This window comes from Hypanus sabinus, chromosome 10 (genome assembly GCF_030144855.1).
Source record: "Hypanus sabinus isolate sHypSab1 chromosome 10, sHypSab1.hap1, whole genome shotgun sequence".
Lineage (NCBI taxonomy): Eukaryota > Metazoa > Chordata > Chondrichthyes > Myliobatiformes > Dasyatidae > Hypanus > Hypanus sabinus.
The window spans coordinates 71,878,292-71,905,467 of NC_082715.1; the positions used below are offsets into that span (position 1 = coordinate 71,878,292).

General features: G+C 40.7%; 1 protein-coding gene across 1 annotated transcript in view; it reads left to right on the plus strand.

Annotated features, from left to right (window-relative positions):
- LOC132400744 (CUB and sushi domain-containing protein 1-like) overlaps positions 1-27,176 on the plus strand; it is a 2,029,389-nt gene that overhangs the window by 1,732,760 nt on the left and 269,453 nt on the right. Inside the window, exon 38 of the mRNA XM_059982042.1 lies at positions 22,458-22,576. Coding sequence (XP_059838025.1) covers positions 22,458-22,576 — 119 coding nt within the window. The remainder of the gene's footprint in view (positions 1-22,457; positions 22,577-27,176) is intronic.

Genomic DNA, 27,176 nt, shown 5'->3' on the forward strand with positions numbered 1-27,176 from the left:
CTGATGATTAAGTGCCACCGTTCTACTTCCAAGAGATTTCTCCTCAGGATCCTGATCACAGTTTACATACCACCAAAAACCGATGTTAAGGTAGCACTCAACGTAATTAGCCAACCCTGGCACCTTTCAAGTTCTTGTCAGGGACTTCGATCAGGCTTGTTTGAAGAAGACTCTGCCCAATTATCAAAAGCATATCACTTGCGGTACCAGGGGTCCCACACACTTGACCACTGCTGTACAATGATTAGGAAAGCCTAATGTTCCATGCATAGATTGCATTTCAGGTTGTCCTCCTACCTGCATACTAAAGGCTAAAGAGCAAGGTTGCAGAAGTAAGTACAACAAAGAGATAGTTGTGGGATGCTGAGGAGCGGTGATAGGACTGGTTTAAGTCAGTAAACTGGGCAGTGTTCAAGGACTCATCAGAGGATCTGAATGAATACACCACAGTTGTCACAGACTTTATAAAAGCAGTCACAAGTAAGTGTGTCTCCACAAAACCATTCAGAATCTTCCCTAACCAGAAACCCTAGATGAACTGTAATCCGCTGAAGTCCAGATCAGTGGTATTCGGGCCTGGTGACCAAGTTAAATACAAGAGGTCAATGTACAATTTTCAGAAAGCCATCTCACATGCAAAGTAGCAATTCCAGACTAATCTTGAAGCACTGAAAGATGCTCAACAACTATGTCAGGGCTTGAATCTATCATCTCTGACAAAATTAAACCAAGTCATACAGATGACATCAAGGCTTCACTCCCAGATGAGCTCATTGCATTTTATGCTCACTTTGACCATCAAAACACACAGGCAACTTCACGAACTCCTACAGCCCCTGATGGCCTTGTTACTTCAGTCTCTGAGGTCAACGTGAGAGCACCCTTCAGGTGTCTACAGCTTGGCATTGAATATTAATCCACAAGTTTCAAGTCCTAGTCCTCAATACTGTAAACAGCTGCATTCAGCTCTTTATTATTAGTTATTTTCAATTTGATTACTGACTCTCACATCTTGCAACTATAAATGTTAAATTAACTATCCTGTAGTTAGTATCCTGCATTATCTTTTCCTCCCTATTTACATAAGGGAGATAAATTGGCTGTTTTCCGATATCCCTGCACCCTCCAGAATTTAGTAGGATTAGAAATATAGATTGGATCTACCAATCTATAAAAACCCTTGGGAGCAGACCATTATATCTCAGTTATTTGGTTTTTAGCCTTCCAAGTTTCTCAAATGCATCATCCTGTTGAAATTGGATCTTCCATGTTATTTAAAATTCACCCATTTCTTATCTTAGAGATATCTGCAAAATTTAGCAAATGTCAACCGATGTTCTGCGGAGAACATTTTAACTTGTTGCATCACCGCCTGGTATAGAGATGCCAATACACAGATTCAGATAAAGCTGTAAAGAGTTATATGTGCTTATTGATGACATCTGGAAAAGGCGATGCCTCAACAAGGCAGTATTCATCATTAAGAACCTCCCAATACCCAGACCATGCCCTTTTCTCATTAATACCATCAGGGAAGTAGCACATGAGCCTGAAGACCCACACTCAACATTTTAGGAACGACTTCTTCCTCTCCCCCATCAGATTTCTGAAGGGCAATATATCCATGAATATTACCTCACTGCTTTCCTCTCTTTTTGCATTACCTATTTTTTATTCCTTTATTGTAACTTATAGCTTTTATGCTTTATTCTGTACGGCTACTGCAAAACAGCAAATTTCATGACATACTCCAATGATAATAAACCCTATTCTGATTTTGATTCTGAGTTCTTTACAATGAAGAATGATGCAGAAAACTGATTAATCATAGCTTCCATTGCATTACTAATTCACTAACCTCTTTCTGCACAGGTGCCAAGTCTACATTGAATCATAATCATAAACAGAATCAGAATCAAGTTTATTATCACTTGCATATATCTTGAAATATATTGTAATTGGCAGCAGTATGTTGTAATACATAATCATAAATAAATCTATACATTCAAATAAAAATATATAACTTAAATAGTGCAGAATGAGAGCAAGATAAAAATCGTGAGATAGTATACATGGGTCCATTGTCCATTGAGATTTAGAAATATGAAGCTGGAGGGGAAGAAGCTATTGTTAAAGCATTGAGTGTGTGTCTTCAGGCTGCTGAACCTCCTCCTTGATATTAGCAACGAGAAGAGGACATGTCCTGGGTGATGGGAGTCCTTCATTATGGATGTCACCTTTTTGCTGTCTTTACCTATTCTTTAAAGGGACTTCTGGTTTCTAGATGTTATTATTAGATGAAAATTCTCCTCTCAGGATCAATATTCTTCCTTAAGTTACCAGCCCGGATTCTGACCCACTTATCTGGAGACCTGTGTTTGAATTCCAACATAGCTGCTGAGGTAGTCAGATGGTAACATAAATCTGGATTGAAGAAGAAACTAGTCTCTGTAACAATAAACATGAAGCAACAATATTGTTGTTTAAAAAAAAAACACTTCTAGTTCTTTCTCAGTTCTGGCTCTTCCCCTGGGGAAGACAGTCTATTATCCTTACCTGTTAGTCCTATCCATGGCAAGACCAAAGTCCAGGAACAAGAATGACTACTGAAAGTGATGGATACAGCCTGGTCCATCACATGCAAAGCCCTCCCTACCACTGAGTGTGTTTACTAGGAGCGCTCCCACAAGAAAGCAGCATTCATCATCAGTGACCCCCACCCCATACAGGCCATGTTCTCTTCTCATTATTATCATTGGACAGCAGGCACAGGAGCCTTAGAATGAACACCTCTAGGTTTAGGAACTGTTTTAACTCTATAACCATCAGGCTTCTGAACCATTCTGTTTACTGTCACTCGCCTCCACTCTGAACTGATTCTACAAACTACAGAATCACTTTCCAAGGACTATTTAGTTCAAAATTCAAAGAAAAGTTATTATCAATGTACATATATACCTCCTGATATTCATTTTCACATGGTCATTCAGAGTAGATAAAAACCTAAACACAAAGATGGACAAATAATCAATGTGCAAAACACATCAAATTGTGCAAATGCAAAAAGGAAAACAAAATAGTAAATTAATGAATAAATAAATAAATGATATTGAGAACATGAGATGACGACTTCTTGAAAGCGAATCTATAGTTTGTGGAATCAGTTCATTGTTGGGGTGAGTGAAATTATCCACACTGGTTCAGGAGCCTAATGGTTGAAGGGTAATAGCTGCCTTTGAACTTGATGACGTGGGACCTGTTCTTGTTCCTTCTTCCTGATGGCAGCAGCGAGAAGAGAGCAGTGTCTGGGTGGTGGGGGTTATTGATGATGGTCTCTACTACTCGTGTTGTTAGTATTATTTTTTTGTTTGCACAGTTTGTGTTTTGTACTTGGTAATTATCAGCTTTGTGCATGTACAGTTTTTCATAATTTCTGCAGTATCTCTTTATTTTTCTGTGAATGCCCACAAGAAAAATAAATCTCAAGGTAATATATGGTATCATATATATACTTTGATAATAAATTTACTTTGAACTTTGACGTTGACCCAACAATACACTTGAATCTTGACCCTCTCTGTGGTTTAGGGGCAAGTAGGGACAGAAGGTAAATGTTGACATTGCCACTGTTATCCTCAGACCACATAGGACAAGCTCACTCAAGTGCCCACATTTCCACACAACTGTCAAGGTCAGCCTCAATCTCAGATACTTGCAGGCTGTCTCTGCTGATATTTACTTTGTTGGACACTTTGCTTATCATAGAATCTTGAAAAGGTCTACTGGATACTTGAAGCTCTCTCAGCCTTTTGGTGAAGGTGATCTTTCAGTCCTCTCAACAGCATTTCAGTGCTCCCAGAATCTCCATGGATTCACTTGTCGCCTCCTGGAAAAAAATCCTTACATAAATGCTTTTACACCTACAGACCACACTCTGTACATGTGTTTTTTTTTCTTTTTGTTTACATACTTATCTATCTATTTATTTATTTATTTGCATTCAGATTTGCAGCACAAAACAGGCCCTTCTGGTCCAAAGAGCTGCACCATCCAGCAAGCCACCAATTTAACCACAGCCTAGTCAAAGCACAATTTACAATAACCAATTGACCTACTAACTGGTACATCTTTGGACCGTGGGAGGAAACCAGTGCACACTGAGAAAGAGGTTGAAGGGTTCTTGAATGGTAAGTGGAATACCGTTAAGCAGGAGGTACAGGAGCCTTCAGTGTCACTGTTATTATCCTTCAACCAGCATGTGTAACTTCACTCACCTGAACACGAAACTGACCACAGAAGCTACAGACTTACTTTTAAGGACTCTAGAGTTCAGACCCAAGGGGCCAATCGGCCTCATTCTGTTTGTAACTTATGTCCCTGTGGTTTAAATGCTATAGCCGAAAAATGTTTCTCAGCAAAATGTTTTCTTGTATGAAGTAAACAATCAAAACCCATACCACAATCCTGGATGTAAACAGAATAACCAATATCCTCATGGGCCCCATGGTAGCATAGCAGTCAGCACGGCACTGTAACAGCTTGAGATATTGGAGTTCTGATCTCATCTTAAGAATTCCGTACGTCATCCTTGTGTAAAGCCTTGGTTTTCTCTGGATGTTTCAGTTTCCTTCTATAGTCCAAAGATGTACCGTTTAGTAGGCTAATTGGTTATTGTAAATTATCCTGTGATTAGGCTAGGGTTAAATTGCAGTCTTTTGGGTTGTGTAGTCCAAGGGCTGAAAGGGCCTGTACTGTGCTCTATCTCTAAATAAAATAAAAAAATAAAAACAAAGTTAACTACAGAAGTTAAGGAAAATAGCTCAGAATTGGTGCAGTAATTTGCAGTTAACCTGTCTGAAAGACACCGAGGCAACTGGAGCACCCAAAGGGAACTTCTGATCACACGCACATCATAAGCACAAAAGATTCTGCACATGCTGGAAATCCAGAGCAACACACACAAAATACTGGAAGAATTCAGCAGGTCAAGTTGCATCTGTAGAGTGAAATAAACAGTTGACATTTTGTGCAGAGATCCTTCGTCAGGATTGGAAAAGAAGGGAGCAGAAGGAAGCATAAGATGGAAGGAAGAGAAGGAATACAAACTGGCAGATGGCAGGTGAGACCAGGTGAAGGGGAAGGTGGGGTAGTTAAGTAAGTGAGAATCTGGGAGGGGATAGGTGGAAGAGGTAAAGAAAGGATCTGATAGGGGAGGAAAATGGACCACAGGAGAAAAGGAAGGAGCAGGGACACCAGAAGGAGGTGATGACAGGGGAGGAGAAGAGAAGGGGTTCTTTTTCCACTTAAGTTGGACGGGACTAGGAATTGCTGTTGGAATTAGATATTGGATGTTTGATTTCCCCAGCAGATTTGCAGATTCGGGGCTCCAGCCATTGGGCCTCAAATTCCAGACATCTGATCAAACTTCATAAGATGGAACAAAGTCAGGTCATATACAAATCTTAAAAAAAAACATTATAATGACATTTTGATGACTGCTTTTACTAATGCATAGTCATGCCAGGAAAAGCATGTATCTAATTAATCTCTATTCTGCTTGACTGACTGGTTTGACATTTAGCATGCTTTGATGCTGTAATTCCGTCCTCCTGTTGCCTGCAGTTAATGTCCAGATCTCTCCATATCCAGGAGTGTGCACTTACACAATGCTGTTTTTTTTTATGTATTTTTGCTCCTCTCTGATTTTGCAGCAGATTTAATCCTTTCATCCTTTTAACTCTGACATCTTTTCACGATCAGAGAAAACATGGGAATCTGCTCAAATTTATGATTTAATCATGCATATTCTAACATCCTGATAAAATAATCAAGTTCAAATTTGTTCAAAAAGTTAAAATAAGTTTCTTATCAAAGTACATATATGGGGCCATATACAGAGATTCATTTTCCTGTGGCATTTACAATAAATACATAGCAAAAAAAGCAAAATAATAGTATATAAATAAGCAATAAATATTTGGAACATGAGATGAAGAGTCCTTGAAAGTGAGGCCATAGGTTGTAGGAATTGTTCAGTGTTCAAGAGCCAGAGGGGATAACTGATTGAGGTGTAATAACTGTTCCTGAACCTGGTGATGTAGGTCCTGAGGCTCCAATGCCTTCTTCCTGATGGCAGCAGCGAGAAGAGAGTTTGGACTAGATGCTGGGCACTTCTGATGATCAAAGTTGCTTTCCTGTGACAGTGCTCCATTTAAATATGCTCAATGGTGGGGAGGGTTTTACCTGTGATTGTCTGGACTGTGTCCACAAGATGGCAAGTTTATTGTCATCTGACAGTACGTATATACAACCACGTGAAACAACATTCTTCTGGACTAAGGTGCACCCACAAATCATATATCACACACAACACATAAAACTAAATATTACATAAGCATAACAAATAAGTTAATAAAATATAAAATGTAATGAGCAGCACAAGTAAACGGTGAACAGCATGCTGTCCTGGTGGCAAGACCTTGGTGGTGACAAGGTACTTAACAATCTCACTGGCTGAGGGAAGAAGCTGTTACACAGTTTGGCACTCCTATTACTGATGTTCCTGCTCTTCCTTCTTGATGTTAGTGGGTCCTATGCCAACTAAAGACCAGGAAAGTAAATAGGTATTATTCCTGGTCATCAGGAAATGCTTGATCCTTAAATTTAAATAAAGGTGACAAAGGGTTTCAAATTGTAGGTGTGTGTTCCATAGTCACTTGCGATTTACAAAGGCCTTATGAGGTTGACAGAAGCCAGGAAACGCTGCTTCCAGCCTTTGTCATGAGGTTGTTATACTTTAAAAATCATACCCATTCTAGATGTGTGAAATGAGGAGGAAATTCATTTAAACCACATGAATATTGAAAGGCCCAAATGGAGTAGACTTGAAGTGGATATATCCAAAAGTGGATGAATCTCTCAGTCTAGAAGGATGGCCGTTGGAACAGGGATGAGGATGAATTTCTTTAGCCAGAGAGCAGTGAAACTGTGAAATTCATTGCCACAGATGGCTCTGCAGGCTTGTGTGTGGCCTCCATTGGTCGTGATTGACTATGGGTACTGCGCCTGTGGTAGTCACTGGTTTGTTGAGCAGTGTCGACTGTGGCTATTGAGGCTGATCCTGGAACAGCAGGCTCTCCCACAGTTGCTGCATGTATAGGGTGTTGTGGAATTGTTGTCCTCTGTTTGCTATGCTCTCTGTTTAGTTCTCCACTCCTCAAATTGACTGAGCATCACTCTTCCGCCTTGCTCTAGGTGTTGTTGAAGAGTACCCCGCCATTTGTTGTGGTCATCTGCTGCATCCTCATAGTACTCTGTATTGATTTTTAAGGCTTTCATGTCACGCTAACAGAGGTCCTTGAAGCAAAGCTGGGATCTACCAAAGTTCCTCTTGCCTGTTGCTAGTACTCCATAGAGGATGTCCTTTGGCAGTCTACCATCCTTCATATGATGGATGTGGCCCAGCCAGTGCAGTCTACATTGTCTTAAAAGCGAGAAAGTTGTGGGAAGTCCAGCATGGGAGAGGACCTCAGAGTTTGGGACTTTGCTGTCCAGGTGATGCTGAGGATGAGGCGAAGGCTGTGCAGGTGAAAACTATTGAGTTTCCTCTCCTGTTTGGAGTAGGTGGTCCAAGTCTTGCTACCATACAGGAGGCTGCTGATAATGCATGCATTGTACACAACGGTCTTGGCCTTTGTAGCGAGTTTCGGATTCTCCCAGACCCACGAAGAGAGTTGAGCAAGGATTGATGATGCTTGCCAATATGCCTATTGACTTCAGCATTGAGGGATAGAGTGTTGCTAATGGTTGACCACAAATATGTGAACTCGTGGACCACTTCTAGATTGCAATTGTCGATGGTAATGACTGGTGTCTCCATATCATTTTGGGCAAGGACATTTGTTTTCTTTAGGCTGATGGTAAGCCCAAAGTCCTTGCCTGCCTTAGAGAAATGATCCATGCGAGTTTGTAGTTGCTACTTGGTGTGCAAGGTTATAGCAGCATCGTCGGCAAAGAGCAGGTCACGTATTAAAATCTTTCGCATCTTTGTTCTTACTCTCAGGCGCACAGTGTTGAACAGCTGCCCGTCAGACCTGGTGTGCATGTAGATGCCTTCTGTCAATGTCCCAACTGCATGCTTCAATAGCAGAGAGAAGAAGATGTGGAATAATGTTGGGGCCAACACGCATCTTTGTTTGACTCCACTACAAATAGTGAAGGGTTCTGATGAGCTGCTATCGTACTGAACAGTAGCTCTCATATCATCATGGAATGACTTGATGATACTTTGGAGTTTCGGGGGACAGCCGATCTTGGTTGGAGAATCTGAAAGAGCCCATCCCTGCTGACAAGGTTGAATGCCTTGGTCAAGTCAATGAAAGCGACATAGAGGAGTTTCTGTTCCTTGCACTTCTCCTGGAGTTGCCAGAGTGAGAAAATGATGTCGACAGTTGACCTCCTTGTGCAAAAATCACATTTGGACTCAGTAGATTTGTTCCACCAGTGTTCGTAGACATGTCAGTGCTAGACAAGCAAAGACTTTCCTGACAATACTCAGGAGGGAGATACCCCTGTAGTTGTTGTTGTTGCAGTTGCTCCTATCATCCTTGTTCTTGTATAAATTGACGATCTTGGAGTTGCGTATATCCTGTGCTACGGCTCCTTTCTTCCAGCACTAATGGAGGACCTCTTGTAAAGGTTGGAGGAGTGAGCTCTTGCAGTGTTTGATCAGGTCTGGAGGAATCCCACCGTGCCAGGAGCTTTCCATGAGGTCAGACCGTCAATTGCCTTGCTGAGGTCCACAATGGTTGGTTCAGAGTTGAGTTCATCCATGACTGGTAGACAATCGATGGCACCAATGGCTGAGCTAACAACATTTTTCCTTGAGTAGAGCTCAGAGTAGTGTTCTACCCAGCATTCCATCTGTTTGCTTTTATCAGTGATTATTTCACTACTGTATGACTTCAGGGGTGCTGTCTTGCTCTGCAATGAGTCAAGGGCCTTCTTGATATCATTTTGATTCCAACTTTGGATTTTTCCTTGAGGTTTGCTCCCAAAGCCTTTCCCGTGAGCGGGTCTTGCCGCAAGGCAGCGGAGGTTTGAAATCGGAGTTTTCCCTCTCCTAGATGAGCTACCATCTGTGGTTAATAAGCCCCATCTGCCTGGAGCAACTGGTTTTAAGGCGCCAGTGGCCCACCTTTGCCCCTTCTCCTGTCAATGAGAACAGCTTCGCTGGGCTTAAGAACTGTGCCACACGTGAAGGCCAAGAGTTGGACTTGGTTGTTTGAGATGCACACCACGAAGAGCATTTGTTCAGCAGTGGGAGCTCGTCCCCACTACCACCCTTCGGCTATGTCTTGTCTGGAGGCTGTCATTGGTTATATTTAAAGTGGAGGATGATAGGTTCTTGATTAGTACAGGTGTCAAAGATAAAAGGAAGAAGGTGGGAGAATGGGGTTAAAAGGGGAAATAAATATTTGATGGTCTTTTGCAATTCTTTAGTGTGACCATCAATTCACAAAGAATGGTTTACCTTCATCAGAATTCATGTTTGTGTTACATGTGGAAATCATTGACACAGATGGCTGTAGAGGCCACGTTATTGGGTATACTGAAAGAGGAGGTTGATAGATTCTTGATTAGTCAAGGTGTCAGTGGATACGTGGAGAAAGCAAGTGAATGGGGTTGAGTGGGATAATAAATTGGGCATAATGGAATGGCAGAGCAGACTCAATGGCCCAAATGGCCTAAAACTGTTCCTTTGTCATGTGGTCTTATGGTTTAAATTACACTAATGCTATTGTGTTTATTTTTGTTTATTTTTGTGTGGTTATGCATATTATGCATATTTATGTTAATTTAAGTTTGGCAATTTATGTTTGTCATGTTTGTAATGTACTGTTCTGCTGCAAAGAGCAAATTTTCATGGCATTTATACTCAGGATATTTATGCCCATGACAGTAAATGTGAATGATTGACAACTGGAAGCAGAGAAATATGCCAAAAAAACCAGTGCAACACTGAATTTCAAAATGAACTTAAAAGGCAGATAGAGGATATTTCACTGAGAGTTAATTGCTTTTGTGACTTCTGCTGTCTTCTGTGTTTTGGTATGATTATTTTCATGTTATTACCCCTTTCAGTTGCTTATTTTATGTGGAGAGATTGCTCAGTGTATGCCCCCTAATGAGTACTACTAGTCATAAGAATCAGCCGACCAATTATATGGCAGTTGCTCCTTCCCAGGGGAAGTGTGTTCCTCAAGTACTGGAGCTCAAACAGTAAACAGCTTACAAAGAGGCACAAACCCGACAAGACCACCTTCAGCCTGACAGCATGAACATTGATTCCTGTAACCTACAGTGCTTTCTTCCCCTCCTCTATCTCCATTTTTTCAACTCCCTATTTCTTATTTTTTCTCTTATCCTCACCTGCCCATCACTTCCTTCTGGTGCCCCACTTTCTTCTCTTTCTCCCATGGTCTATTCTCCTCTCCCATCAGATTCCTTCTTCTTTGGCCCCTTACTTCTATTATTTCCCCCCTTCTCACTTCATTCCCCCTCCCCACCCACCAATCTTCAACCCCACCTCGATTCAGTCATCTAGTACTCCTTCCCCTTCTCACCCAGCTCCCCATTCCGGCTTTTCCCCATTCCGTTCCAGTCCTGGTTCAAGATTGTTTAGTGTCACTTCCAGAACACGACTGTAAATGAGAATTAGATAATTGTTACTCCAAATTAATTGTTACAGCACAAAAAAATGAAAGATAAGAACACAATAATAATTTTAAAAAACATAATAAATATAAATATGTAAGATAGCTTATATCCATTGATAGAGTGACGCTAGGCATACTAGTGTCTGTACATAAGGTGACCCACAGGAATTGATAGAGTAGTGGTGATTGGGATGTGGAGGGGTAGATTAGTGGGTGGAGGTATTGATCAGCCTTACTGATTGGGAATGTAACTGTTTCTGAGTCTTGTCACTCTGAGTTATAGATGCCACGTAGCCTCCTCCTTGATGGGAGTGAGACAAACAGTCCATGACCAGTGTGAGTGAGATACTTCATGACTTCATGATGTTACTGGTCCTTTTCCAGCTCCATTCATTCCATATTTTTATATATATATTTTTTATATATGAAAACTGCACTGCAGCATGCAGGAAGGCTCTAAAACAGGTGGTCAAAACTGTCCAACACATTACTGGAACCAGGCTACCCCCTCCATCCTGGATATATATACACTTGTTGTGGAGGTTTCCTGTCATTGCAATGCAGTTTTCATACCATGTCGTGATGCAGCTTGTTAGAATGCTCTCTACTGCACATCTTGCAGAATGATGGATGGATGTGAATAGTCCAGCTCCCTTCAGCCTACTCAGAAATCAGAGGCATTGGTGAGATTTACTGATTATGTCGAATGTGTTCAGGGACCATGAGAGGTGTGCATGCCTAGAAGCTTGCAGTCTCCACTGGTGTGCCTCCGATGTAGAGGGAGATTTTAAGTAGTGCAAGTACTTCTGAAGGATCTCAACACCTCCTTTGTCTTGTTGAGATTGAGAAAGAGGTTATTTGCCTGGCACTAAGCCTCAGGCTCTTCCACCTCCTCTCTGTAGGCTGTCTCATCATTATCGATGATGAGACCCACCACTCTCCTGTCACTGGCTAACTTTTCAGTGTGATTACTCAAGTGTTTAGCTGTGCAATTGTGTGTGAGCAACATGCACAGAATGGGCTTAGCACGCAGCTCTGGGGGCACCCATGTTGAGGATGGTAAAGAGGGAGGAAAAGTTGTGCATCCTGACTACCTAAGGTCTATTGGTTAGGAAGTCCACTACTGGTTGCACTGTGGTGTATTTAGATTGAGGAGTAGCAGTTTGTTCACCAAGGTCTGTGGAACAATGTGGGATGCCGAACTGAAATTCAGAAACAGCATTAGTAAGTGTACTTGTTTGCTCTGTGTGTCAGGGCCATGTGCAAGATAGATGCCTTGGCTTCTGTAGTAGAGCAGTTCTGTCGGTAAGCATATTGGTGAATGCCCAATGTGGCAGGAATGGAGTTTTTGATGTGCGCCTTTATGAACCATTCAAAGCACTTCACAGTGATTGGTGTCAGTGCTACCGGGTGGTAGTCCTTTAATTCTGAAGGTGTAGATTTCTTTGGTACAGGGATAATGGAGTACTTGGCCCGGAATGCTGTCTGGTTTACAGGTGTTGAATCTCTGTAGGGTCGGCATGTCTGCTGCTGTAACCTGGGAGTGGTTAGCTGTCGAGGCCAGCGTTTTGTTGTATGTATCAAAATATGCTTCAAAGATATTTAGAATACCAGGGAGGAAGGCATCACTAGTACAGTCAACACTGATTTTCCTTGTGTAGTCAATAATGTCCTTGATGTCCAGCTACATATGCTGAGGATTGTTATCAATGGTTTCAAAGGTACATTTAATATCAGAGGAATGTATACAGTATACATCCTGAAATGCTTTTTCTTCGCAACCATCCACAAAAAGCAGAGGAGCGCCCCCAAGAATGAATGACAGTTAAATGTTAGAACCCCAAAGTCCCCCCCAGCTCCCTTCCCTCCCATGTGTAAGCAGCAGCAAGCAATGATCCCCCCTCCCACTACCAGCAAAAAAAAGCATCTGCACCTGCCACCAAGCACTCAAGCATGAGCAAAGCAACAGCAAAGACACAGACGTGCAGTACTCCAAGGACTACTTGTTCACTTGGTATTTGACATACCACAGGCTTTCTCTTTCCTTAATAAGGGAGAAAGAGATGCCTCTGTTTCACAGCGTGTGGGGAGACATAACAAAAAACACGCAGGTTTATGATGTTAATCATCCGTTGCATCGCTTTTTCTGAGCTCTGTGCGCAAAGGTCTCGGGTCTCTACGCACACAGCCTTAGATATTCAGTCTCCCACAACACATCAAACTCTTCCCCGGACACCAACCTTTGATCCACCTGTCTCCAGAGCCATCCGAAAATGAGCTGAGCACTTAGGTCGTACCCTTGGCGTGCTGAATAACGGTCAGTCGTGAAACTCCGTAAAGAACCGTAATCAGTATGTAACTCCGGGTCAGGGTCTTCAAAAGAACACTGAAAGAGAAAAATAGAGATATTAAAGATGGAAATGGAACTGTTTTCGAAGATGCAAGTGAAGGCATTGCCATTAGGCACCATTAACTCTTCTAAGCTCCTCCTGAATATTTTGAGTTCAGGTGGCCTTGCGTTCTTGATACTTAAAATGGAGGTTTCTTCTGGCTGCTCTGAGAACTGTTCTGTCACTGGACTTGAAGGCATCATTCCAGGCCTTTAGTCAGGAGTGCACCTCTGTGTTCAGCCAGGGCTTCTAGCTGGGCATGAGATGTCCATTCTTGAGATGACAGATGAAGGGTCCTGCCCAAAACGTTGACTGTAAACTCCCCTCCACTGATGCTGCCTGACCTGCTGAGTTTCTGTAGCTCTGGAATTCCAACATCTGCAGAATCTCTTGTGTTCACAAAGTTGATTTTCTTCTACTTCTGATTGTGTACTTAAATGTCCAGAAAAAAAGACATTGATTTTAGCAATGAATTCCAGATTCTCAGAAAGCCAACACAAAATAAGATTGGTGAAGTGGTTTATTATTGTCACAAGTAACAAGGTACAGGAAAAAAAACTTGGATTGCATAGTATGCATGCAAATCAATTCATCGCATCAGTCCATTGAGGTAGTTAGAACATAAAATGTAACGTCATGGTACAAGCCCTTCGGCTCTTGATGTTTTGCTGACCTTTTAAACAGACTCTAAATTCAATCTAACCCTTCGCTCCTAGATAGCCTTCCATTTATCTATCTCTAGCACCACCCCAGGCAAGGCATTCCACACACCCATCACACTCTGTGTAAAAAAACTTACCTTGATCTCCCCCCTATACTTTCCTCCAAAAATTTTAAAATATGACCTCCTCATATTAGCAACTTCCACCCTGGGAAAATGTCTCTGGGTATCCACTCAATCTATGCCTCTTATCATCTTGTATACCTCTATCAAGTCACCTCTCATCCTCCTTTGCTCCAAAGAGAAAAGCCCTACCTCACTCAAACCATCTTTATATGACATGCTCTCTAATCCAGGCAGCATCGTGTTAAATTTCCTCTGCCCCCTTTTTAATGTTTCTACATCCTTCCCACAATTAACATTATAGTTCAATATTAAATAATAACAGAATGCAAAATATAGTTACAGTTACAGAGAAAATGCAGATAAGCAATAGGTATCAGATCATAACAAGGTGAACTGTAAGGTCAAGGGGTCCATCTTAATATACTGAGGAACCATTCAATAGTTTTATTATAGTGGGACCAAAGCTGACTTTGAGCCTGGTGGTGCATGCTTTCAGGATTTTGTATCTTCTGCCAAATGAGAAAGGGGAAGCGTTACTGTCCAGCAGGGTGAGGTCTTCGATTATGCTGGCTGCTTTACTGAAGCAGTGAGAAATGCAGACAGAGCTCGTGTCTTGTTTTGTTTTATTGTTGTTTTGCTGAACATTGTGGGCATGTTATGTTGGCACCCAAAGGTCATGGCACCCCCAGCACACCCTTGGGCATGTTGGTTAATGCTACAACGAATTTCAATATGCATGTAATGAATCTGAATGTGAATTGTCTGCTGCTTCTTCCGGTCAGGTCAGAGTGGTTGTCATGTCAAGCTGTGATGCATTCAGATAGCTAATTTTTCCATGATGCACCAATAAAACTGCTGTGACAATCGTTTTACAGTCAAATCAGCATTTAACATGGTATACTTCCATCAAGGCTAACAGTCATAGAGCACTACAGCATAGAAACAGGCCCTTTGGCCCATCTAATCCATGCCAAAATATTAATCTGAATAGTTTCACCTGGACCATAGCCCTTCACACCATTCATCCATGTACCTATCCAAACTTCTCTTAAATTTTGACATTGAATCCATATCCACCACTTTTGCTCGCAGCTTGTTCCGCATTCTCACCCCGCTAAGTGAAGAAGTTCCCACCCATGTTCCCCTTAGACATTTCACTTTACACCCTTAACCCATGACTTCTATTTCTAATCTCACTCAATCTCAGTGGAAATGCCTGCTTGCATTTCAAGATTCAATATTGTTTAATGTAATTTCCAGTACACTAGTATAAAGAAGAACAAAATAATTGTTACTCCAGATCCAATGCAGCACAAAGAAAATTATAATAAGATAAAAAACACAATAATAAATAAATATAAATGTGTAAGTTATCTTATATACAAAGATTTATTTTATTATAATTCATTTACCCTATCTAAACCTCAACAGTTGTCAGAACTCGTGCTGCTCAAGATGTAGCACACTGCAAATACATTAGAAAATATTTGTATTCAAAAGGCCAATTGTATGATGTGGGCTCAGCAGCCATATTGGCTCAGCTCAAATGCAGGTGACAAGAGTGAGGTGTGCTCCCCTGAATCCTAAATCAGTAAGTACCTCAAGTCCAGTTCATTGGTTCCTTGTTGAGATGGACTGCAGGGTAGCTGGTCGTTGCGTGAATTAGGCCCTCATACTGCACTATCACCTATTACACCACCCTGTGGATGAGGTGCCAGAGGTGGTGTGAGAGGCAATAGAGACGTGGCAGACACACTAGAATCCATTATGGGTTTGGGAATAGACCCTGCAAGCCAGTGTCCCATCAGAGCAGCCTCCAGTGTCTGCTCCCTGGAAGACAATCTGGACTCCTTTCATCTGTAGCTGAGCCAACACAAGATGAGGAATTGTTGTGTACGTGTTCGTGCACAAATGTGGCTGCAAGACAACATCACATGCACCATCAATCTTCAAGCCAAGACACTCAGGGACTAGTGCTAATAACATTTTTTTTTAATGTATGTGCTATCACTACATGCTGGGTGGGACTGTGTTTTGCATCTTGGCCCCAGAGAAATGCTGTTTCATTTCGTTGAATACATGTGTATGATTGAATGATAATTAAACTTCAACATGAAGAAGAAAAACATGAGCAAAAGACAGCTTACAACAGACTGTTATTCAAATGTAGTGAAAATAAAAAAAAGGAGACAGGTATTCCCATGCCTTTGAATGGCTGATTTTATTTTAAACTTTCCTATTGTTCCAGTTTTATTTGTTCCTGTTGAATAAGGAAGCTTAGAGACACAATGGGCAGCTTAGTCTTTCAGTACCTAGCATCTGCATCAAAGCTGGGCCAGAACGGTTGTTGGGCCATTGCCAACAAAAGCCTTCTTGAACACAAGTATTCTGTCTGCTCTGATTGTCCATTGCCTTTGCCTGGATTTGAGTTCAATGCCAAGGACATGAATCCAGAAGTAGATATCAATACTCCAGATCAGAAGTTAGTGTGGCTTTTGTCTGGAGTCACAACAAACCTCCACTGCAGGTGATGCTGGGTTCCTCCAGCAGGTTGCTTGCTACATCTACGTGTGTATCAAAACATACATACAGTGAAATGTGTCATTTACATTAACAAGCAACTCAACCCAAGGATGTGCTGGGGGCAGCCAGCAAGTGTCTCCACACATTCCAGTGCCAGCATAACATGCCCATCATGTTCTACAGAATAAAACAATGCAATGAAACAACGCTACATAAGTAGTGACAAAACAACAGCAAACAAAGACCTATTTTTCCTTCCCAAAAATCCATGCACATATTGTACATAGTTTTTCAACCCCAAGCCAGACCATCTTCTTGCTCTTGAATCTTCAACAGACTTGAAGGTTCGCAGAAACTGAACCCTAACTTCTTCAGTGGATTTGCAGAGATTTGCCGACTTTGTGGCCCCAGCTATTGGGCTTGACATCTGGATTTCCAATCTGCCTTCAGGCTTTGATCTTCAGTATGAACCCAAGACTTGTTGCTGACAATGAATAACAGCCCCAGACGAGGACTTCAAACTCCAAAACTTGAACTCCAGATTTGCCAATGACGTGAATCCAAAAACTCAGCTGTGAACTCTGGCATCATCACCAGCACTTAACCTAAAGTGTCTGCCAGCCCAGCATCTGGAGGCATCCATGTTGCTGACCTTCAAACATGGAGTGGAGGTTTAGAATGTAGCAAATCTTCTAATGCCCCCAGATCCCCATCCCTAAACACTACCCTGACCCCTAACTTCCATCTCTGTCACTATCTTTGAGCACCTCTATAAGGAGCACTTCCAGAAGAAAGAAGCATCTGACATAATTACTTAACCATTATTCTGAACTAAATATAGACTTTAGTATTTGCAAGGTAACCTTAGCTTAGGAGTAGTAAGTGGTTGTCTCCAAGTCAATTTCAAAGGCCCTATGTATGGTCCATGCATTAGGATTGAAGACTCTAACAACCAATGCTGAAGATTGGAAAAGCCTACTACAACTAGAGGATGCAGCACAGTGCATCAGAGCAAAGGACTTCCCCACCATTGAGAACATTTACAAGGAATGCTGCCAAGAGAAAGCAGCATTCTTCATCAAGGACCCACACTATCCAGGCCATGCTTTTTCTCACTACTGCAGGAGGTACAAGAACCTTAGTACCCACACCACGAGGTCCAGGAACAGCTATTACCTTACAAACATCAGGCTCCTGAAGCATTAAGAATAACTTCACTCACCTCTACTCTGAACTGGTTCCACAATCTGTACAACACATATTCACAGTATTATTTATTTACTGTTTTTAATTTGCACAATGTGTCTTCTTTTGCACATTGGTTGTTTGATAATATTTGTTTTATGTGTAGTTTTTCATTGATTCTATTGGAGATTTTATTACAGTGAATCCCTTTATGAAAATGATTCTCAGGGTAGTATATGGTGACATATTCTTACTTTGATAATAAACTTACTTTGACATTTGGACTTTGATAACCATTTCTACAAACCTAAATATGGGTTAGTTGGGGTTGACCATGGATGTTGCGTCTTAGTTCTTTTTATGCAAGCTAGTATAACACCCCAGGGCAGTACGAAATGGAGAGCAAGCTATTACCCATAAAACAAACTCCCCCTTCCATGTAGCTGATGAATTCAAAGGAACAGCAGAGACTGATACAGTTTGGCACCAGTGATGTAAAATGAGTTGTCAGTCAGCATTAAACTCGATGTCTAATTTCCCCAGGAAATCCAGCTCCTGATTTTTCCTCAGGGTTTACTCCTGAAGCTTTTCCCATGAGTGGGTTTATCTGCAAAGCAGCAGAGGTTTGAGATCAGAGTTATTCTTCTGCAGGATGAGCTGCCAACTATGGCAGATGAGTCCCATCTGCCCACAGCGAATGATTTTAAGGCAACAGGAACCCATGTTTACCTATTCTCCTGTCAGTAGAAATAGTTCTGCCGGGCTTCATATTTAAACCTCACATGAAGGCCAAGAGTTGTACTTAGACCTTAGAAGTTATTTGAGACCCCAAACATTAGAAGCATTTAATAGGTACACACCTCTCTCCCCACCCCCACCGCAAAGCCCACCAGCTATGACAGCATTAAGGAACCTTGAACTGAAATAATACCTGAAAAAAACGACAAAATCTGGGTTTTTGAGAAATCCCTTCTTTTCTCTCATCTTGCCTTTACATTGAAACAGCGAAAAGCTGGCCATTTCATACATTGCTGTCATGCGTTCCTTCATGACCTCTCTAACATCTGGTCGCCTCAGCTGGAAATTGACTAGAAAAAAACTATGCCAAACCAGAAATAATTATCTCAGTTACATGTTGAGCATCCTGTTTAATTGAGAATAAATCACTTGTGTGTCACAGCCAACATGACTTCATTTTGCATGGTGTATCACTGAGCAGTTATGTGGATTGCTTCATTTGTTGCTTTTTTTTTCTGTAACCCTCTCCAATCCTAACAAATCTATCATTTGCTAAGCTACTCTTTTAGAACATACATAGATCACAGCACAGTACAGACCCTTCGCCCCACGATGTTGTGCCAACTTTTTCACCTATTTGAAGAATTCAAGTATTCAAATTATTCAAAGCATTTTTATTATCAAAGAATGTATAAATTATACACCTTGAGATTTGTCATAAAACAATAAACTCAAATAACCTAATTTTAAAAAAAGGAAGACTAGAAAGATCAATCTTATCCTTTCCTTCCACATAGCCCTCCACGTGTCTATCTAAGTTACTTTTGAATGTCCCCAATGTATCTGCCTCTACCACCACCCCTTGAAGTGCATTACATACATACACACACACACACACACACACACACAAACACACACACACACACACCTCTCTCTCTGTAAAAAGACTTAGGTGTGACATCCTTCTGTATTTTCCTCTATTCACCTTAAAATTATGGCCCCTCATATTTGCCAGTTCCACCCTATTTACCCATGATCTAAACCCTAGCTTGCTCAATGTATCCTCATAATACATGCTCTCCAATTCAGGCCGCATCATGGTAAATCTCCCCTGTGTGCTCGCTAAAGCTTCCACATCCTCACCTCAGTGGTGCAACCAGAACTGAACTCAATGCTGCAAGTATAATTTAACAAAGGTTTATAGAGCTGCAACATTATCTTGTGGCTCTTGAAATCTGTTCCCTGAGAATTGAAGACCAACACACCTTATGCCTTTTAGACCATTAGACATAGAAGCAGAATTACACTATTTTGTCCATCGATTCTGCTCTAAAGTTGATTTGTAAAGTTCCTAAATTTGTTAGTTGACTATTTTATAGAGAAGCCTTGCAATGTATATTTGGGTGAAGTTTTCCTGAGCTTGTCCCAAATGTCTGGAACTGTGGTAGGAATGGAAAATGAAATCATCTGATTTATTTCTCTCACAGTTAAAACCATATAACATAGGAGCAGAATTAGGCCATTCAGCCCAAGAAGGCCTCTGTTATATGATCATAGCTGATTTAGTATCTCTGTCAACCCCATTCTCCTACTTCTCCCTAGAACATTTGACACTGTTACAAATCAAAAAACTATCAAACTCTGCTTTAAATATACCCACCAATGACTTGGACACCACAGCCTTCTGTGCCAATAAATTCCACAGGTTCACCACCCATTGGCTAAAGTTCCTCTTCATCCCTATTCTTAGAGGGATGTCTTTCTATTCTGCAGTTCTGGTTCTGACTGCCCCGCTGAATGAAACATCCTCTTCACATCCACAATCTCTATGCTTCCAGTGAATATAGGCTCAGAGCCACCAAATGCAAATCATACATTAATCCTTTCATTCCTGGGATCATTCTCAAAAACCTCCCCTGGACCGTCTCCAATGCCAGCACACCTGTTCTTAGATAGGAGTCCCAAAACCAGTCACGATACCCTATGCAGTATGACCAATGCCTTATAAAGCCTCAGCTCCACCTCCTCGAATGAGTTAAATGAGAGCTGATCTTGCAGAACATCCATAGATTGAGTACTGAAACACATACATTCAATTTGAATGACTGAATAGCATGACAACTAAAAGAATGTAGACCAAAAGAATATAGCTGGGATCAGTTGCCAGCGCTTTTCTTTGTTGCTCTGACAGCTGCCTTCACTCAGTTCACTTCATTACCACCTGCCACTGAGTAATTGGACTCTGTCTGATCAACAAGTGAAATATTTTAATGGACACAATCTATAATTCTGTCAAAATTGATATAATATTTGACAAGCGTCCATTTGTACATCGAAAATCGGAGAATTTGGAATAAGAGGCTCCATCTTCACCAACAGAGTGTTCTCCATGTTTACAGCACGTGATGACAGCGTAGTGAAGAGTATTTTCATTTTGCTTAGTGATACAGCATGGAACAGACCCATCTGCCCAACAAGGTGTGCCACCCAGGAAACCACCTATTTAACATTAGTCTTTTTTCAAGACAGTTTACACTGACCAATTATCCTAGCTGTTACATCTTTGGACTGTGGGAGAAAGTCAGAATGTCTATCGGAAACACACATGGTCACAGGGAGAATATGCAAACTGCTTTCAGACTGCGCCAAAATTAAACTCTAATTTTGATGTCCCGAGCTGTCATAGCATTAGCTGTAAAAGGCCCCTAAATCCTTAGAACTTTCTACAGGGACATAATTGAGAACATCCTGACTTGTTGCATCACTGGCTGGTATGAGAACTGTACCTCCCTTAATCGCAGGACCCTGCGTAAAGTGGTGTGGACAGCCCAGTGCATCTGTAGTTGTGAACTTCCCATGATTCAGGACACTTACAAGATCAGGTGTGTAAAAAGGGCCTGTTGGATAATTGGGGACCTGAGTCATCCCAACCACAATCTATTCCAGGTAGGGCCATCCGGGCAGTGGTACCACAGCATAAAAGCCAGGACCAACAGGCTCTATGGTCCACCAGGCCATCAGACTGATGAACTCACACTGATTTGTGTCTACTCTATATTACATTGACTGTTCTATTTATTATGAATTATTATAAATTACTACCATTGCACATTACACATTTAGACAGAGATGTAAAGTGAAGATTTTTACTCCTCATGTATGTGAAGGATATAAACAATACTGTGGTGCCCTTCAAGTAAGCAGAACAATGCTAAAGTTTAATATGACACTGGTCAAACTACATCTGGAGTTTTGTGAGCTGTTTTAGGTCTGTATGCGCTGAGTTTAGAAGAATGTAGAGAGTTCTCATTGATTCTATTGGTTTTCATTATTTTATTGTGAATGTCTGCAAGGAAATGAAACTTTATGAAAAATGAAAATGAAAGTTAGTATGTGATGATATTTATGTTCTTTGATCTACCAAATATTGAAAGGCTGAGACAGAGTGGACATGGAGAGAATGTTTCCAATAGTAAAAGAATCTAGGACCAGAGGGCACAGCGTCATAATAGCAAGATGTCTATTTAAAACAGAGATGGGGAGGAATTTCTTTAGCAAGAGGTTGAATCTGTGGAATTCATTGTCACAGATGGTTGCGAAGGCCAGAACACGGGGGGGATATTTAAATTGGTGCTTAGTCAGTTCTTGATTGGTTATGGAGAGGAGCCTGGAGAATGATGTTGTGAGGGATAATAAATCAGCCATGATGGAATGGCAGAGCAATCTTTGGGAGGAATGTCCTAATAAATGTTATGGCCTTATGATTAAGCTAAGGCTTTCATTCAAGCTTTGATTCATTTTTAGTTGAGGAAAATCTACTAGCAATCCTATAAAAGCAGGAAAATTTGCATCTTGCAATTTCATAGACAATTCAATTTAATAGAATCTTATAATTTCATCAGGACGAAGCACCTCAGCCCAAAACATCAGCTGTTCATTTCACTCCATAAATGCTGCCTGACCTGCTGAGTTCCTCCAGCATTTGTGAATGTTACTCTGGATTTCCAGCATCTGCAGTATCTCTTGTGTTTACTTTTGACATAATACTTGATTACAAATGTGTAGATATAATTTTACCTTTAATCCATGCTATTTAATATTAATTTCTCATTACAGCTGTTGGCCTAACAACATGCCCTGATCCAGTGGTTCCAAGCAACGGGGTAAAGTTTGGAGACAGATATCTGGTTAATGATGTGGTGTCCTTTAGCTGTGAGTCCGGCTACACACTACAAGTAAGTTCATTGAGGAGACCAGTCCACCACTGTGTGATCATGTGTTGCAAAGTATCTCAGCTCTGTTGTTGTAGTCTAAGGCTTAACTTGTAGAGTCAAAGAGGAATACAATACAGATAGCGGCCCTTTGGCCAACCAGTCCATGCTGACCACAATGCCCATCCAGCTAGCCTCAACTTCCTGCACTCAGCCCATAGCCCTCCATGTATCTATCCAAGTGCAGGTATAATGGTACTATTATACCTGCCTCAACCACTTCCTCTCCATCTCATGCATATACTCACTACCCTTTGAGTGAAAAAATTACCACTCAAGTCTCTTTTAAATCTTTCCCTTCTCACCCTAAGCTGATCTCCCATAGTTTTGGGCTCCCCTGTCCTGAGGAAAATACGGTAACCATCCATTTTAATTATCCCTCTCATCATTTTAAACATTTCTATGAGATTGCTCCACATTCCTCTAAAGAATAACAAACTCGTCTGGCCAATCTCTCTCTGTAACTCAGGCCCTCTAGTGCTGACAACATGCTTGTCAATATTTTCTGCGCTATTTCCAGTTTAATCACAGCCTTCCTACAGTAGGGTGACCACAACTGAACACAGTACTCCAAATGCAACCTCACCAACAACTTATACAATGGATTCTTTGTTACTTGCAAGAATTTAATGATTGTCTATCCAGTATTGCACAGATGGGTGTTATTTTAATGTACTTTTTTTGTAATACCTGACATGAATAAGTACAGTATGCTTGGGAAGGAAGTACATGGGCCTTAGGCCACACATCACCAGGTTCAGGAATAGTTATTACCCCTCAACAATCAGGCTCCTGAACCAGCGGGGATAACTTTACTCATCCCAACACTGAACTGATTTCATAATCTGTAAACTCACTTGCAAGGACTCAGCATTATTTACAATGGATTGTGGTTAGTTGGGACACATGTAACCAGAACATTTTGGCCCAATTAAGTGGTTGTCACAAATAGCCAAGGTTTCGTGAAAATAGTTAAAAAGCTATAAAGGAGAGTTAAAACTGAGTAACAAATTATGTATTTAAATGAAATACAGAAGAAATTAGAAGATCATCAATACTACTCCAACGCTATAAAACTGTGAATTAGTAGCTAATAGTTATCAATGGAGGAATTTATTTGTTGCTCATTCACACATTCTTTTGATTGACTGTAAATGAACAAAATCTGCACAGACACATAGTGCAGATAATGAACTGCCTTGGTACAATCATTTCAATGATTGCATCCTCCAAAATGTTAATTTTCATTGTAACATTTAATATGATTGTCAATATCTTCAAATCCATCATAGTTCCTAACTTGATGAATAGCAAAAGTGTTTCATTTTCAGTCTTGGCTGTTTCTGGTATGACCAAGCCTGAATGCTTGCAACCACAGTGAACAAAACAGTACCAAATTGGCTTACTGCTTATTTCTTGCCTGCTATCATTGATAAAAGTAACTGTTTCTTGAATATAAACACACACAACCAACTTTGTTTAAAAACTGTTTGCTCTAACCACATTCTAGTGTCTAATGGGCACACAAGTGCACGCAACTGACGCTAGTTAAAAAAAAGTTTGGCAATAGCCTCCTGCCCCAATTAAGCACCATAGTGTCCCAAATAAACAAAGGGAACTTATTTTATTTAGAAGTACAACATAGAATAGTCCTTTCCATTCCTTCCAGCTGCACTGCCCAGCAACCCCTGACAACCTAAATTTAGCCCTAACTTAATCACGAAGCAATTTAAAATGACTAATTAACATATTTGGACTGTAAGAGGAAACTGAAGAAAACCCACACATTCCATGGGGAATACTCCTTACAGAGGACGTTGGGATTGAACTCCAAACTCTGATGCCCCGAGCTGTAATAGCATCATGTTAACTACTACACTACTGTGGAATCCTGGCTATTTTCTCAATTAGTTTTTGATCTTAAAGAGTTGTCCCAAATCAGTGGCTGCCCCAATTAATTGATGTCCTAATTAACCTGAGTCCACTGCATTTACTTATTGATTTACTTATTTTTAATTTACAATTAAAATATTTAAAAATAAAATTTTTAACTTATTGTTTGTTAGTTCTTTTGCACATTGGTTGTTAGTGTTTGTGTGTAGTTTTTCATTTACTCTATTGTATTTCACTGTTTTAATGTGAATGCCTGCTAAAAATAAATCTCAAGGTAATATATGTTGATGTATACATTATTAAAAATTTACTTTGAATTTTGAGATGTATTAGATCTTTATATTACCTAAGAGTCTTTTATATGTACCTATTCTCCTCTGTTGCCATCCTTAACAGCATGTTCCACACATCCATACCATATTAGATTTGAAGGGCCAAAATATGAACTTTGTAATTCCGTCTCTTGGAATTCAAGATGCAGAAGATTTCTATTTTCGCTTTTATCCCCCTCTTTCTGGATTCTGTTTCTAATAGTAACAGTAATCAAAATGATTAGCAGCTGGTTTTCCAAACACTGTGCTTTGATTCTTCCTCTTTTCCTCTTCCTGCTTGAATCACAAGCACTTTCAACTCACTATTGGATCATTCGCATAAACCATCCACCAATGTCTTCTCTGGGGCCTCAAACAAATGGACCAGAAGACTTCGTAAAATTCAGCATTTTATTCCCTCTTTTCACCCTCTCCTTTTTGATTGAATCTAGTTGTTTGAAACTGCCTCTGCAGGGATCCATTCAGCCAATTCCTAACTAAAAATGACAAGAGCTGAAGATAAAGGTTAACAGTTATGATTAAGGGAAACAATGTGTAACTTTTGGTTATCCTCCTCCAGGTCTCATCTCAATGCACTAACCACATAATTGTCAGTTTGCAAGCTTCAAAGGAAAGAATTTATCTACTTCAGGCCCTGAAAAACATCATCATTGAGTATTTATTTAATAAAAATATTGTGATATCAGCCATACTGTTTTAATATACTGCATATCCATGTCAGAGCCAAGCCTTTTAATATCATTCCACGACCCAATACCTTCAACAAAGCCTCAAAAGGAGCAGGTTTAAAATAAAAGCCACCATCAGCTGAAAAAAACAACCTATTAAGATCACAGGATTTAGTTTAAAGATTTTTTTTGGATAGGATGTTTAGAGAATCAAGGAAATAGTAATGATTTCTGTTTAACACTTCAAGAGTAGAATAATTACTAATTTTGGTTACTGTCTGTCATGTAACACCCTTGATGATTGAGAACACTTTTGGTTACCTACCTACTTAAGCCCTATCACTGTTACTCGAGCATTGGTCATCAATAGTAGCTTACCAGATTCCTTTGTCCAAGGCTAGTCTTTGCTGTTGTCTGCAGGTGTAGCCCATCTTTTTGGTGTAAACTTCCTCTCCCAGGGATGAGTTTTTTGGAGCTTCTGTTGGCGGTTTTGTAGCACTAGGTTTTTATGGAATGGACTTGCTAGTCTGATGCCCAACTATCAACCTTTTGCAGCTAGGCTTTGGACCATGCATGGTGGAGCTGAACCCTTTTGTTTGAGATATGGGTGCCTCAAGGCTTGGGGATTTGTTAGGTTTGCCAATTACTTATTTCACAAATATAAGAAGTGTACTTAGTGTTAGAGGTACAAGGTAGCATTTCATTCTCCCCACCCCGCACCCCCCAATCCCTCCTAATTTAACTGAAGGGGTATACTATAACGAGGTCAGGCAAAAAGAAAATGTCTCCACTTCAGAGAGCCTCAAAAACATTCAAAGTCCAAGGTAAGTTTAAGACCATAAGATATAGGAGCCGAATTAGGCCATTCAGCCCATCAAATCCACTCCACCATTTCATTATGGGTGATCCCATTTCCCATTCAACTCCATAGACCTGACCTCTCACTATATCCCTTGATGCCCCAACAAAACAGAAGCTTATCAACTTCCACTTTAAATATACCCATGGACATGGGCCTCCACAGCAGTTTGTGGCTGAGCCTTTCAAACATTCACTACTCTTTAGCTAAAAAAAATCATCCTTACTTCTGTTCTAAAAGATCACCCCTCAATTTTGAGGTTTTTACCTCTAGTTCTGGAGACCCCCACCAGAGGAAATATCCTCTCCACATCTACCCTATCAAGTCCTTTCAACATTTGGTAGGTTTCAATGAGATCCACAAGCATTCTTCTAAATTCTGGTGAGCATTAGCCCAAATCTGCTAAGTACTCCTGATATATTAACTCCATTTCCCTAGCACAGTCTCCAAGCAGGCACATCTTGATCCACCTGGTGGAGATGAGACCATCAGGAAGGTGAGAAGTCTCTTAGAAATCCCACATCTGACACCAAGAACAGAATACTGGCTCTGCAGCCATAACCACTATTCTCTCAAGAGAAAAAAAATATGAAAAAGAAGAAATAAAACATAAGGAATAAACTTACCTACTACCTTGCCTACACCTGTTCTTGTCAAAGCCTTGTTGAGCCAAAGTCTTGTACTGTGATTCAGACTATTCTGACGACAACCACTCCCATGATGACCACTCCACTAGGTGGTACTTCTCTTTTATAGGCACTTGTTTTTTAAAGCTCTTCTCTAGACCCACACAGTGGATAGGTTGGGATGAG